Raw genomic sequence first — 16,417 nt, 5'->3', positions numbered from 1 at the left:
GCCGCACTATTTGAATAATAAACTTTTTTGATTTTCCACCTCGCTTTGTTGCTGGACTTTTTAGTCTCGATCCCCATATTCATTTTTATTTATTTAACATTTGTTTACCAGGAAAGTCCAACTGGGACAGAATACATTTTCAGAGGAGGCCTGGGGAGAAATGCTCCAGATGCATGTCTCTGGAACATGGGAGGAAACTGGAGCATCTGGAGAAAACCCACGTGAACACAGGGAGGATATGCAGACTCTGGACAGAAGGTACCCCAGCAGAGAACCAGATCAAAAAATCTCTCGCCATGAAGTCACAATGCAAACCTCTGCACCACTGAAATATCTTTTTAATACTCTCTTGGTATTGTAAACAAACTTGCTAATTATGCAATTTTATCCAATATAACCAAATTAGACTTTTTTCTAAAAGTCAGTTTATACATTCTCCAAAACCTACATATATTACTTATTGTATCAATCATATTCTTCCGCTGCATACATCTCTGCTGTTCCTTACTAAATTTTATGCCTAAGTTTTCTCTCTTCTTTATTAAACTGTATACCTACTATTTTATCCATGGACCCTAGTCCTTTACTTTTTTCTTCATTAATACTTAAACCCATCACCTTCAACTCTTGAATACGATTTCTTCTAGCTATTCTCATCCATTCTTCATTTTTCATAATTAATACTATGTCATCTGCAAAGGAAAACATTACTGGCACTTGAATTCCTTCTACAGTACAATATTCTGCTCCCCTTAACTTTGACTTCATTTCATTAACCACTGCATTTTTGATTAAGGAAAATAAGACACTACTTGCCAGACAACCCTATCTTACACCACTTATTTTTATCTACTTACTTAACCACCTATTTATAATTAATCTCACAGTATTTTTATGCACTGAAACAAACACACTAATTATTTTCTTACTTGTATTGTATTTGTAAAACCTCCCATAATATAACATGTTGTATTTTATCAAAAGCTTTGCTCACATCTCCCATCATAATTCTTATGTTTGATTTCTATTTATTACATCATCTACCACTTCTCTTATCAAACGTTCAGATTCCCTTTTCCTTTTATTGCAAATACTGACTCATTTAATAGCTTATATATTTTACTGTGTTATTTTCTCTATTACTTTTATGAATATTGTATAGTCTACATTATTTAATACTACTGGTCTCCAATTTTTAATATCAATTTATTCCCCTTTCTTCCATATGAAATTCTTTGCTCCCATACATATACTTTTAACTTCAGTTCCTTTATCTAACCATTCATTTAATACTTCTAAAAATAATTTTCGCCTTTCTAACATATCCTTACACATTCAATATTCAATCCTGTGGCAGATTCTACAGTCACTGTTTTCAAGACACTCAATAGTTCCTCCTATTGAAATCTTTATTTTATTTTTTCACAATCTTGTTGTGTTAACTTCTTCACATGCTGTATATGGCCTATATTCTTATTTTCAGAAGAGGTTTTCCTAATATATTCTCTTATGCCATTCATTCTACTCTTCATTATTTCTTTCTGCATACTCACTGTCTTTCCCTCATTTCTTATCTGTATTAATGTCAGATTTTCTTTTACTAAATTACTTAAATACACTGCCAGCACAATTTTCCATGTAGGAAATATATTTGTTTAAATGGCAATACTTTAATTTTTTCTTGATTCATTTTATAAATATTTTCGTTTTCTTTTTCCAGTAATCCTCCTCCGTTACTAATTATATCTTTGAATGCTTGTTGACTCAATTTCGTTATCTTGTGATCTTTGTAACTTTTGCCATTGTATAATCTCTGTCTTATATTTTTCTTTCAAACTTACCAACCGACTTGTCCACTCCTTATAGAATATTCTCATATCTATATGGTCTACCCATAATTGTATAACCATTTTCTTTGCCTGTTGATTTAGTTCTATTTATTCTTTTAATAACTTTACCTATTTTTACATATCTCTTTTTTTCTTGTAACTCTATCCAAATTGTTAAATGACCTAAAAAACTGTCATTTGTATCACTTTATATGTTATCAAAGCTCTTGGATAACAAAATATGTAATTTATGCTCTTAAATTGCCTCTTTTATACGTCCGATGTTTATTAAGTGCAACTTTCCAGTTTTTAATATTTCAAAAATTATCTTTACATCAGCTCCTTCTTGTCTGCTTTGTCTTAGATCACACTTGAAATCTCCTACCAGTACTATTTGCATATTAATACTGACAATCAAGAATCTAATTAAACATCTGTTTTTGCACAACATGCATATATATTGAAATAATTCTATATACTTGTTGTTTTCTATATTACATCTAATATAGCAATTCTTCCTAATGTCACCAACGTATAATAAAAACTTTTTGTTGATTTTCTACTTTAAATTATTATACCTAACCACTTACCCTTCACCTGTATTACATGTAAGTTTACCTTCCCATAATTCATTCACTTGTATCCTTTCTTCTTATAAAGTTTGGATATCTAACAATATAATAGCCATGTCAAGCAGCCCACACCATTCAAAAACACCTACTTTCTTTTAACACTCTTTATACTGTTCACATTTATAGCTAGTATTCTCAGTTTGAGAAAATATTTATCAGTCTAATCCTTTTTTATTCTCTCTCAGACCTACATTTTTAAATTTATGTTTTCTATCCTTAACTTTTTCCAATAGAATTTCTTTCACTTGAATTGCTAATCTCATCTTCCTTCCCTTTAACTTGCTATTGGTTTTGCTCATTCATTTTAACCCCAACTATTCTATCGTCCTTTCCTTGTCATCTTTTCCTACTTCTGTGTTAGGTTACATAACATCATCTTTCGCTTCATTTTCTATCTCTGTTTCTTTTCCATTTACCTCAAACTCCATTCATGAATGACCCTCTGTTCACACTTTATACTGTCTAAAAATGTTTCCGTACACTGTCCAGTTTCTAGGAAAAATGTCACAATAGAGTATGTATTAATAAGAATAAATGTTCTTACCTCTCCGGGCAGAATACCCAGTGATGCAATCCTATTGTTTCATACCTCTCAAAGGTGCCTCTCCTTCTTACTGCTTTTCCTAATACAATACTTCAATTTCTGTTTTCTTCCATTTTTCACCTTCTTTTTTATGTTTTTCACTTCTTCTTCATGTATCTTGTCCTTCATCTCACCCAAAGACACTGCTTTATGACTCTCTGGCTCACTTTGCTCAATTAAGTTTTTTAATTAGACATTCTGCAACTCTCCTGACTGGAGGGCTCTAAAAATACATTCCATTTGTGATTCCACTTCTCCCTCGAAAACCCTCAGCTAAAATAACCTCTCCTTATCTTGTGAAGGGTGGGCCTCCTTCACCAATGATTCCTTACATTTGCCCACCTTCTTGTCATCTTTTCTTTTTGCTTCCTCCTTGTCTATCTCCTCCAATCCCCTACTATCCTCAAAGGCTTGACTGCCTTCTGCCTTGCTTCCTCACTCCTTTCCATACTCTCGACCATCTCAGTACACAACAGCAGGGGAAGTTCCCCAATGCCCTGGCCAAACATTCCCTAGTCAATATGAATACCACCTCAGGTCTCTAGTGAAAAGAAGCCATTGGCCTAGTGAGTCTAACTCAGTCAATAGTAAAAATAAAAATAAAAAATAAAAAAAACAACCTTTTGGAAAAATCCGAACTGGAACAGTATGACAGCACTGGCTTCTCTGCTCCTCTTCATACTTTTATGGTTGTTGTGAACTTAAATGCCTCTCTGATATCTTTTAATCCAGAAAGATGCAACCCAGGAAAAATCCAAGAATCACAACAAAAGTGTACACCTTTTTTAGCCATTTTATGAAGCATGCAGCACTTACCTGCACATTGGCCATTTTCATTCAGACTGAATCCTCGTCCACACTAAAAGAAAGAAAAAGGTAGTTACACAAGGGAAGAAATAAGAACTGCAGACCTCCAGCTAATGCAAACGTGCACACACACATACTCAATGACAATACAAAACTGTATACAAGACACTGATTGCAGTCCATTTTATATTACGCTGAGGAAGACACTTTACCAAATCATCATTCAATATTCAATCCTGAAAACATGTTCTTGTATCATAATTATACATTCACCCTTTACTCTCCATAATTTTCATTTTTTCTCCACTCCTGTGCAATATATTAGGCTATTATGCATATATCAAAAAAAAAATACAACTCTGTACTTATCTTGGAACTATCACCTTTGCTGAGATAACATTCTCTAAAACAAAACTGATACACGCATTGTTTTAGTGTTATTTCTAAATTGTGCTTTTTTTTTTGTTTTATTTTTTACATTTGCTGACTGGGTAATCATGCGTGTCTAAATAAGCCTTTTCGATGACAATCTGGCCAAGAAAGCACTGGATAGAAGTCTTGAGGGGAGAAGATGGTGCTAATTTTATATATATATATATATATATATATATATATATATATATATATATGTATATACATATATATATATATATATATATATATATATATATATATGTATATACATATAATTTTATTTATTTTTTTGCATCTCCTTGATCTTTCTGGTCCCACACAGCCTCAGACTCTCTCCCAGGCTTCAATGCTCATGCAACATTGAATCCTCTACCGACTCCTTACCAAGTAACTCTTGAATGTATTTCTTCACGAAGTGGTCTCCTGAGACCTTATGATTAGACCCTGGAAGTGAGGGATTCAAAGAGGTTTAATGACCATGGAAGCTGGGAGCAATCATCCTCTCCCCTAAGTGTGCCATCAGTTATCCACCCCATATTTCATAAAGGGAATACCATCAGAAGTCTCTCAGACATTGGTTTCCCCCCACATCATCCCCCTCTAGAACAGATGGGATGGCCAGGAGTTGCTTCATCCTATGCCATCAAGCAAAATGAGTCCTTTTCCCTTACTAGGTCACCAGGGGTGCAAACCGATGCCCTGCCTCAGAGCCATTGGACTGGTTAAGTTACCAAATTTGTTTGCAGGATGTTGCTTTGTCTGCTAGGCCAGAACAGGAGGCATCATGAATCAGTTAAGCGCAATGTAGGCTATTGTTTCTTCCTTTTCTAACATAGCTAAAAAATAATTTATTAAGGCCTTTGGCAATCTAAGTTTTTTTGTTTTGGAACAGATTCTGCTATCTTTCTTGAGAAGAGAGGGTTTGAATCTGCTATATAACTCAATGGTTTTCTTTTTGTTGTAGAGTTTATGTATGGTGGTGGACTAACAGGGTAGTTTATTTTTGAATTTTTTGTAATACTTGGTTCTTACAAAGACTGATGACTCTATACATTGTTTTAAATGGGTGTAGAATTCCTTAGTGAATGTTAAAATACACTTAAGATGATTCCCAGAAACCCGTAACAACTCTGGAAATTTACAGGCTGTAAATGAGCGGAAGGATTGTAAGGATAGTTTAAAGAGAGTCACTGTTAGTTCAGCAGGATTGCTTCAGAGCTACATCAAAAGAATTGTTGCAATATAACTTCAAAAGGATTTTAAAGTACAATCAAAAATATGCAAGGAAAAAGATCACCAGTGTGATGTTGGAGAGGCAAGTGAATCCTTAGAACAGGAATACTGGAGAAGTTGAAAGTCAACTGGCCACAATTCAACGCTTATTCACTACCTTATGAAAGCATTCATTTTTATTATAATGCATTTTATAGCCAAGTCATATAGTACATCACAGATCAGTTTAGATGTCTACAACAAAATCATCAGCAAACGTGTGGTCTAATGTTAAAAAATGGGTAAAACAGAAATGTTAGCAGTCTACCACAATACCGTGTTTCAGAAATTTAAATTTTAATGTAATCCATTTAAGAATGTTAATTCACAAACACAAGATCAAGATGCACATGCAAGCTGTAGTGAGTGTGGTTATGGAGAGATTTCTGCATAATCTGCAGTATAAATCAGTGTTTACAGGAAAAAAAGGAGTATTTTTGGCTTCTGATATCAGTATAGATTCTGATTTAAATAATGCACAAATTGTGACAAATTCTAATTTACAGTCTTTAGAAATCAGGGTACTTTTCCGTTATTGGGGCAACAGTTCCAACGTGCTTGGGCAATGTCAATTTTCTTTGCTGCTTGGCTGTATCCTCTTGCAAGACTGACTGGCATGAATGCCAGGGGATACATATAGTGCTGGTAGTTTTTCAGATATCCCAACTCAGGCATTTCTTTAAGGAAAATAGACATTTTATGGCTCAAACCATACATACAAAGGCAAAGGACTGGACTCCACTTATTTGACCTGTTTATGTTGTTTCGTTGTATACAAGGTGTTTTTGATGCAACTGCTTTAGGTAACTTAGCACATATTTTTGTCTTAAAATCTCAGGACACTTGCCCACCCCACCGACACCACTACTAACATTGGGATTTGGGACAGTACTGCAAAAAAGAGGGATAGAATGTAACATTAAACACACAGTGCGGCTTGTTGTCTGATACAATGTGGCATCATCACATTCAGCAATGATAACAGGAACAGGCAAACGGGTAGTGAAGAAACGGCTTAAATGATTTCTTTACAGAAAAAAAAAAGAAATATATAGCACGAATAAGAAAAAAAATGTGTGCGCCATGCTGTACTCTGACTGAGCCTCATAACGGGCCACAAACAGGGTCACTTATTATTAAGTATATTACAAGGTGACCAGACAGTAGACCTTTACAATTAGTGATTCAGTAATTTATGTACCCTTAACCACAGGAAGATCAGTAAACCTTGGGGGAGCGATGCTGCTTTTTAGGTGTCTAAACCCTACTGTTATATCTACTTCGTAGCAGCTGATACTTGAAAGGTATATTCCCCTGTCATTTTCTGGGATTTGAGTGTAACCGCACTATGTCCATCCAAAGTCCTAAATGCACTGATTTTGCTGCTACTTTCGTCAATTTTATCATCAGTCCTTGAAGGGTTAGAGCGCCTTGCAAACTTTGAGACAAATATTTTTCTGCAAGAACATATAGAAGATCAAACAAAAAAAACAAAAAAACAAAAACGGTGAAGAGTTTTTTTTGTTTGTTGTTCTTCTACTTTATTTTCACCGTCCGCACACGATGGACACTACAAATATTGAATTGGATTATACTGAAGCAGTGGTAAATCTAGAGGATCTGTTACACCTACAGGCTAACCCTTTATTGACTCCTGACCTTTCTTCATACTGGTATGTTATCCCTATTAATGAGAGAGGCTTCAATATGTCTGACTTTAACTCTGCATCCAAAGCACTTGAAGTGTACAAACTACAAAGATATGCCTGGCAAAGGCAACATTTGAAGCATGCCTGCACTCTGTACTCCTCAAAATGGCAGGACCTGAACATACACAGGTACATCAGGCTATTGCTTGACTATTTTAAACCTTTAGAAGATGAACTTAGGGATAAGGTTGATGTTAATTTTAAAGACCTTAGTCACCGCTTTAGAGCGGAATATTACATCTGTCGAGACTGAAGGCAATCAAAATACAAATATTTGAGAGGAAACAATTTAGCACAAAATGAAAACAATACTGCAAATGAGAACGTGAATTGTTTACAGCCTCCTGCATTTGCAGAAGGCTCTCTTATTAATGCTAATAATGATAACAGTTTTACGGTGAATGTTCCTTCGCTTGTCACTGTTATAGAGGGGACTAACAATGGTTCTGCTGTAACTGACACACCCCCTCCCAACCAACCAACGACAACCAGCAGCTAATAATAAATCCAGACCCAAGACAAGAGATCTAATATTATTGTTCCTTTAGGACCCTCCAAATTTTTACCTTATCCTGTGAAACAAAGATTTCATCTATCAACAGAAAACTTTGACTGAATTTTATTCCAGCTAGTACTGACAAATTGAGTGATGTTTTAATTGATCTTAGACTGTTTTGCAGACGAGTAGCCCTGAAAGTGTTTTTTAGAGATCATCCTGATTCTACTAGTAGTACTGCTTTTAATGTTCATAAAAAGAAAAGCACTTTTATGCCCCCACTTCCTCACAATGTAGAATGCTTTTTAAATCTCTGTGAGCATGATTTTTATGACTTATTTTCTAGGAAGATAAAACCTGGTTTTTATAATTTAAATTTAGATGAATTTAATTCTTTAAAATGTTTGAAACAATGTAATGAAATTTCTGTAAAACCAGCTGAAAATTGAAGCTATATGATGTTAATATAATCATTAAGAGTGTACATAACATATTATATGACCTACTTATGTGCAGACAAATCAGTGAAGAAATGTATAGATATCTACTGATAGACAACCCTACTATACCTATTATCAAGGGACTATTCACACATATCCTATCCCACTGAGACCCATAGTGTCAGGTGATCACTGGGTGACAGCTAATATTTCAAGTTTTATAGAGTTTTTACTTAGACCAGTGGTTGATTCCTTTACTACCATTTTAAAAGACACATATCACCTGCTAGACTGTCTATCAGAAATACAATTAGACATACGTCAACATGAATACATCCTTATAACCTTAGATGTGAAAATCTCTTTTACAAGTGACAGGCAGCTACTTGTAGGTCAACTATTAGATGTAGTCTTAAATATATTCATGTTCCTGAATGAATGTCTTAGCATGGGACCACCCCTATTTACACAGATAAAAGCATATAAGTGTTTTGTGGATGATATTTTTATTATATGGGAAGGCACTGAGATGGACTTCAGAAAGTTCTTAAGTTACCTTGGAAGCACATCCACTTTTACGATGGAATGTTCATCTAATTCCATAAATTTTTTAGATGTGACAATAACTATTACTAAGGATGGCACTATTAGTTCTACATTGTATAGGAAACCAACCTGGAGGAATACTCTCTTAACTTTTGACAGTATGCATCCCAGATATGTCTTCCCTGGCATCATAAAGAGTCAATTTATTAGAATAAAAAGACTCTGCAATGACATTCATACCTTACATTTTGAAGCAAATCGCTTAGAAAGGTTATTCAGGGAGAGAGGATATGATTCAAGTCTAGTTTCAGCTATCAGAAGTAATATAATTGATAATACATTGTCAGAGAATCAGCGTATATGTACCAGGAAAAGAAAAAATTATATTGGACACAATGAATTTGTATCTGTAATTTTAAATTATACGAGTATTGTTAGTGACATCAAGAGAATCTTCTGTAATAACTGGAAAATACTAATCATAGATCCCTTGGTTAAGCAACTAGTAGGGGATAAGCCTCATTTTATGTTTAAAAACAGTTCGAATTTAAAACAACTATTATGTAATGACAAAAACACAGTTGAAACCCCATCTTTACTTTTTAGCCATAAGAGAGGCACGTTTCCTTGCTATAACTGTAAAAGATGTGGTTCCATCTCAAAAAGGACAGAATTCCAACACCCCACATTGAATTTTATTTTTCAGCCAAAGTTCTTTGCTAACTGTTGTACCAAGAAGCTCATTTATCTTGCCACTTGTAAGAATTGTTCAGCTTTTTATATTGGCCTTACCAAAAGATGCCTAAAAGACAGGATATATGGCCACTTGTATGATATTCGCAAGAAGAACGATTTAAATGCTTTAGCGAAACATATCATGGAATATCCCCTTCATGACTTTGAGTTTAGGGTATTAGAAATAGTTACACTTAACAAGAGATGTGGAGATAATTTGTTGCTGCTGAATAACAAGGAATTAAAATGGATTTTGAGACTGGCTGCACATATACCTCCTGGGATTAATAACCAAGTTTCGATCAAACCTGTTTTGGAAGCTAGATAAGCTTCCAGCACTGATTTTTTGTGATTTTTTGTGATGTTTAGTCATCCATTTCCATAATCCCATCCTATAGTTTCCAGTTTATAACTATTCATATGTCCATTAACCTTCATATAAACATGATTTTTTAACAAATCTATTAAAAAATTTTTAACTTCTATGTTTCACTCTACATTCTAGTATAACAATTTTAACAATACATTTTTAACAATACATTTTATTATGTTCATATTACATTTTTTATACTTATTCCTATTTATTCACTTATTTATATATGGTATCTATTTATTTATTTATATTTATATTTATATGATTGAATATTTATAATGGTTAGTTTTAATAATTCAAATATATGTGCATTAGTTCATCAAATTAATCTACCACATATATATACATGCACTTTATCTGTTTTTGCACATCAAATATTGAGTTCTTATATGATTGAATTATCATTATTTGATATATTTCTATATATATTTTTCGAAGGTTTTTGATACTACATACTTGACCATTCACACATCATCATATATGGGTATCATTAGGTTTACCTTCATAATAATCTTTATTAAGTCTACTTTGCATTTACTAAGTTATTATATGTGAATAAACAAATATATATATGACAGTTTTATATAAACAACCATATTTATTTACATTAGATATTTACTAATGTTTATTTACTTTTATTATACCTCATTGATTTGTTTAAATCTAAATCTAATTTACTCTGTTTCATTATGTGCACTAGTCTGCTAGTCTGTATTTATTAGGAGTTTTTATTAGGAGTGTTTATTGTGCTTTTCTATATCTCTATATACATACGATGGGTCATTCATACAGTTATTTATTTATTCAGTCTTTTATCTATTCACTCACTGCAAGCATTATGCTGCAGTCTTGAACATTAGCTGGAAAACTGTTTGTAAACAACTTTGTCTACCTCAGAATTTTGAGTCTTTTCCAAGCCTATGCACCAACTTAAAGTTTTTAACTAATTAATTACTTAATTGATAAATTGCACAATTCATTGGTTTTAATTTGGCGCCTTTTTCTTACTTATTTGTATAAATAGATGTGCTAGAAATGTTATTTGTACTGTCTGATGAAGCGTAGTGGTGACTACGTGTTTTGTGTCCACATACTGGATTCGTTATTACAAAAGGAAAGGAACTGTTTTTGCTCTGTTGACTGGTTCATGCTGATTTTTCATGAACTTTGAGTTGTTCATTGACTGCGCCAAGTGTTTTTACCATTCCGTGGTGAGAGAGCCTGGTCATTATCATCAACATATAGAAGATAGTAATGTCAAAAAAAAAGACAGTGATGTAAAAAAAAAAGACAGTACTTCAGCTGTGCGATCATGGAGTGCGCATGCTAGTGCATTACAACTGTTGCCCCGATAACGGAAAAGTACCGAAATCAGTGTAAATGCTATAGCACATGTAGTTCAGCATTCATTTGCAGTACTGCAAATAACAGTTATGGCCAATGTAACATAGACAGACTATGTGGCATTCAGATTTCAGGATAGAATACAGAGGAAACATTTTCAGTGCATCAAGTTGATGTTATCAGTAGAAGTTCTGATATAAATAATACTGAGAATGAAATTGATTCTATTTTGTTTTCAGAAGGTAATGCAATATTGCACTGTGGGTGACTCAGAGTGTGGAGATTAATCAGAGTGTAGAGACTGACAGCAATCCTGCAGAAACGCATCACTCTGATACAGTAACTCCAATGCAAATGAAACACAGACTTCAGTGCAAAATGAAGCTGCTGCACATACAAGAAGGCAAATCAAAGTTACCAGTTCTTTAGAAAATGATTTTCAGAATATCTGTGAAGGATGTGGCAGTCTAGTACCAAACCAGTCGATTTATCTGCATCATTTAAGGAAGGAAAGGATGGGCGAGCATATATTCCATAAGGAAGGAAAGGATGGGCGAGCATATATTCCATAAGGAAGGAAAGGATGGGCGAGCATATATTCCATAAGGAAGGAAAGGATGGGCGAGCATATATTCCATAAGGAAGGAAAGGATGGAAGAGCATATATTCCATTGTTTACAGGAAAGGATTCATGGAATAATGTACTAATTGATACAGGAATATCACTGTCAGTTACTAACAGTCCTCTATCAGAGGTACCAAGAACAGTTATAATGTTGTCAGGATCTAAAGGGTCAAAGGTTACAGTAGTGAGCATTTCTCAGTGTGACCGTACCATACTAGATATGGGAATATAAGGATTAGATGTTGTTTTGGGCTTTAGTAATAGACTTAAAATTGTTACAGTATGTACAGTAGTGCAGATGAAAGAAGCTTGTAAAATTGTATGCAGTAGATTGAGGAGATGATGGAAAAGTTTTAAAAGATCATTTACTACAGAAACACCTAGATTTATGGGCTAAAGAGGAGAGAAATCCTGGTTCAGGTGCCATAGCTGAAGTGCAGGCACAGCACAGTAAAAACAAGTTACCATATTATCAGAAACTGTATCTCATTCCCAAAGAAGCAACAGAAGACATTCATAAATGTTTTACAGACTGGAAGAAAAAAGGTATGACAATAAAAAGATCAAATCCATTCAGTTCACTTTTATGTCCACCAAGAAAAAAAGATGACAGTTATACACTAATAAATACTATCATCACTAGGCAGTGCCTGTTGTGTAGGGTACACCAGAAATGATATTCAGGTTAGATCCACAGAGTAAATGGTTTGCAGTTGCAGATCTGTCAGATAAAATATTTTGCCACTGTTTTGTTTCATCAGACATCGTCATGAGTATGAAGATCACTGAATTATTGTTATAAAGTGCTGCAATGCATAAAACATCTTGGTACAGACAGAAGCAGAAGAAAAGCAGATATGAAATGGTGTTTTGCTAGTTTTACAGAATGCAGAATTTAAAGTCAATGCTACATTTTTAAAAGTGATAGCACAGTCATAGGTTCAGATCTCCTGCAAGAAAAGTGTGTGGTATGATTATTATTTATCAGTGCAGGCCCAGGTTTAGATCTTAAGGAAGGAAAGATTGTATGATTGTAATGAAAGATTGTAAGCATGTAATTCACTGTATGAGGAAACCCTATATTATTATAAAGGGCTGAAAGTAAACATTCAGAATCAGATCACTTCAATTCTAGTAGCAAATGTGTTTATGTAAATGGTTCAAAATTTTATACTTTTCATGCAAGATTTGCAGTTTACACAGATATAACAGGACACAAGAAGCATTCAACTCACATGATTAAGTTATTGGATTACTATGCAGCAAGCTGAACTGAAGATAATGTTGCATGTTATGAAACAGCATGGTAAAGATCAGTTAATCATTATTAGTGACAATTTATATGCAGCAACAGTTCTTTGGAAATTTGGGCTACAAGGAAATTTGTAGACAGCAATAGTAAATCCTTACAGCATGCAGAGGTAATGAAAGAGTTAAGTAACATCAGCTTCAAGAACCGAAACATTTAAAGGGAGTGGGCAGAAATAGGCTCATAGGTAGTTACTACGTTAGCTGCCTGTGTGGGCAATTCCCCTTCGGAAGGTAAAAATCAAATGCTGTACCCAAAGCTCCACGCTAAGTGCATAAATTATTTTGTATAAATCATGGTCTGAATGTCATGAAATATAAGAAGTTACAGATGCATTAGAAAATGTAACTGTTAAGATTGATTTAATGAAAGCGCAGAAATGAAAGAAAATGGTAAAGAATTAGTGCAGTGTCAGATTACTAATTAAAGTTTCATTTGAATTAAGAGCAGAAAGAAAAATGGCATGGAGTTTTCCATTTGATTCAGTAACAATCCTTTATATTTCACTACAGATCATCACCAGGTTTGGTTACAGACCTGCAGGAATCTATTTATTAATGTGTCTTTTTTCAAGCAGAAACAGAGCATCAAGTCAAATTGGAATATTTAAATTTGCAGCAACAAGTAATGCTGAAGACATTTAAATTGGGTTAAGACTTAAAGCTGCAGCTGTTATAAGAAATTGATACTTTTCTGTATTTCTGAAAATATATCAGAAGGATAAGTTGTTAAGAACACTTTTTTTTTTGGATAATAAAAGAAATGTCAGTTCAGAAATTTGTTAAAGGTTCAACAACTATTATATTTTCCACATAGCCTTGGCATACAGGGATTGGGGAAGGTTTGGAATCCAGAATGTTAATGCACACAGCAATGGACTGGTACCTGGTGGGATCTTCCAGTACCTCAGCAGTGACTGGGAAAATGCAAACTAAGACTTACTCTTACATTTTATGGATTCTTGTTCATAGATTAGTACTAAGCTAACTGCCCTTGCGAGCCATTTTAAGCCTAGCCAGTTATCCCTTTTGAGAGTCAAATCCTGCACCTTGTGTTTGTTAGGCAAACATCCTGTAAGTACTGAATTGGACAAGTCAGGAATCAGGACTACTGAATTATCAATAGAAAAGCCAGAAGTGAAGACTACAAGTGTGCATGAACCAATGTATTACTTTATCATTTTTTCTTTAAATATAGATAAAATGCAGTCAACCTTTTTTATTCAGTACATAAATAGTATGCTAACTGAATTTATGTAAATGTGTTTCACTTATCTAAAGGAAAATATTCTTTAGAGTTAGGACAAGTATAATAAAGATGCAGAAATATATTTATGCAGAACAGTAATGTCACAACATGAAGCATTTCAAGATAAATTTCAAGTTATGATTTCAGACCACTGCATGTCAAAAGTACTAAATGTCAGTTAAAACTTTTATTTGTGTACAGAAGCTATTTTGTGGAAATGGACTTCTTTTTGGGACAGTTTGTTAGTTTTCAGAATATAACGTTTATACACAGCTATTTAAAATGTTCAATATAATACATTTCTAACAGCATTACTAGACAGATTTTATGCCTATAAGATAAAACGGTTTCACTTTACAATCCCAAAATACTGAAATATTGAAGTTCAGTATCCCGGGACTGTAAAGCCAAAAACTGAAAAACCCGAAACCCCAAAAGCATGAAATGCAAAATCGCGAGTACCCACATACACACTCCACACACAAACAAGCACACACACAGCTTCCTGAATACACTATAAACCAACAAAACACACAACACACACAAACACACACAACCGCTAACCCTACATAAAAGCAGGGGGGCAAGCACCCCTGCGCACCCCATACTTATACATACCAACTCTGGGGTTGCACTAAAAACACAAGCACACAAAACCACCACTACAAACACTACACTCCCCTTGCACAAACACACATCACATACGTACAAATACCACCACTCGCAACACTTACACACTCACAATTTTAACTACCTACCCCAACCCACACCTCAAAACTCCAAAAACACACACACACACACAGACACACACACACACACACACACACACACACACTAAAATCCCTACCCAAAACCCCTAGTAAAACATCACTTACCTGAATTTCCAGCTACATCCACACCCGCAGATTCGACATTGCTGCATTTCTCATTTCCACACTTGGTATTCCGCACAAGTGCAGTTTAAACACTTCCGCCTCAAACTACTGAAGTTCAATATTTCAGTAGCTCGAGATTCTGAAATGAAACCAATAAGACAGACTTTGCAGACTTGTATCAGAGCTCGCATTATTCTTCTTTAAGGATAATTTCAGAAAGTGTTGTAATAGGCTTATCAAGACAAGTTAGACCACTATAAGTAAGCAGCAATAGTTATTTAATAATACTCAAAGCATGATAGATTGGCTTCATTTGTTATAGAATAAAGTGCACACTTCAAAATGATAATTGCATACGAGACAGAAAATTAAAAGGACACAATAGAGTATGTGAAGACACAGATCAGGATGCAGAAAATATAAGTTTTGTTTCTATTACTATTACAGCATATAAACATCTAAAAGGTAAACATACAGGATTATGATTTAACATCCCAACAGATTTAGCTGAACATTTAAAGAAATACAGTGATACCGTATATAGTAATTATCCTTTAAGACATGTAGTGTGTTTAAAAAGAAAGCTTATAGGCAGCTATTACCAAATTAGCATGGATACTGTTACATACAACATGTCATACATGTTACATGTTGTTGTGTCTTACGGCTTTTCCCGGTTAGGGGTCGCCACAGTGGAACTCCGGTCCGCTAATGATTGGCAGTAGATTTTTACGTGCTGAGTTGCCGGCCCTGATGCACAACCTTCAACGAAGGTAAACCCATTCACGCATGTCTCCACACAGAAGATGCTCTAGCTGAGAATCGAACAGGACAACGTCTTACTGTGAGGCGATAACGCTACCGCAGCACCACCACCACAGTCATTCATACATGTTACATGTAAATATGTAAAAAAATTGCCCACTTAAATAATAAAGTTGAGACTTAAATCCAGGCAATTTTCAGAACAATCAACATGTGATGAGTACTCAAGTGGCCCCTGTGGTCAGAACATGAAAACAACAGTTTTTTTTTCCCCGATGGCAAAAAAAAAAAAAAAAAAAAAAACATTTTACAGTTGCAATATTATTTGTAGCACAGAATATATTATATTTATAAAGAATTACTGAAGCAGATCCCAGTTCAAGAACCTCAGGAGGGATCATATCATCAGGTATTG

At 34.4% G+C, this 16,417-nt stretch overlaps 1 protein-coding gene across 2 annotated transcripts in view; it reads right to left on the bottom strand.

Moving 5' to 3' along the window:
- The window catches only part of CRTAC1 (cartilage acidic protein 1), a 2,772,383-nt gene that overhangs the window by 476,720 nt on the left and 2,279,246 nt on the right, over positions 1-16,417 (bottom strand). For both annotated transcript variants that reach the window (XM_044056906.1, XM_044056905.1), the window contains exon 13: positions 3,861-3,903. In XM_044056906.1, the coding sequence (XP_043912841.1) occupies positions 3,861-3,903 (43 nt within the window). The remainder of the gene's footprint in view (positions 1-3,860; positions 3,904-16,417) is intronic.

Source organism: Protopterus annectens, chromosome 14.part0 (assembly GCF_019279795.1).
Source record: "Protopterus annectens isolate FY-2018-M chromosome 14.part0, PAN1.0, whole genome shotgun sequence".
Classification (NCBI taxonomy): Eukaryota; Metazoa; Chordata; order Ceratodontiformes; family Protopteridae; genus Protopterus; species Protopterus annectens.
Note: the sequence above shows the minus strand (reverse complement) of the source record. Positions and strands in the feature narration are given on the sequence as shown.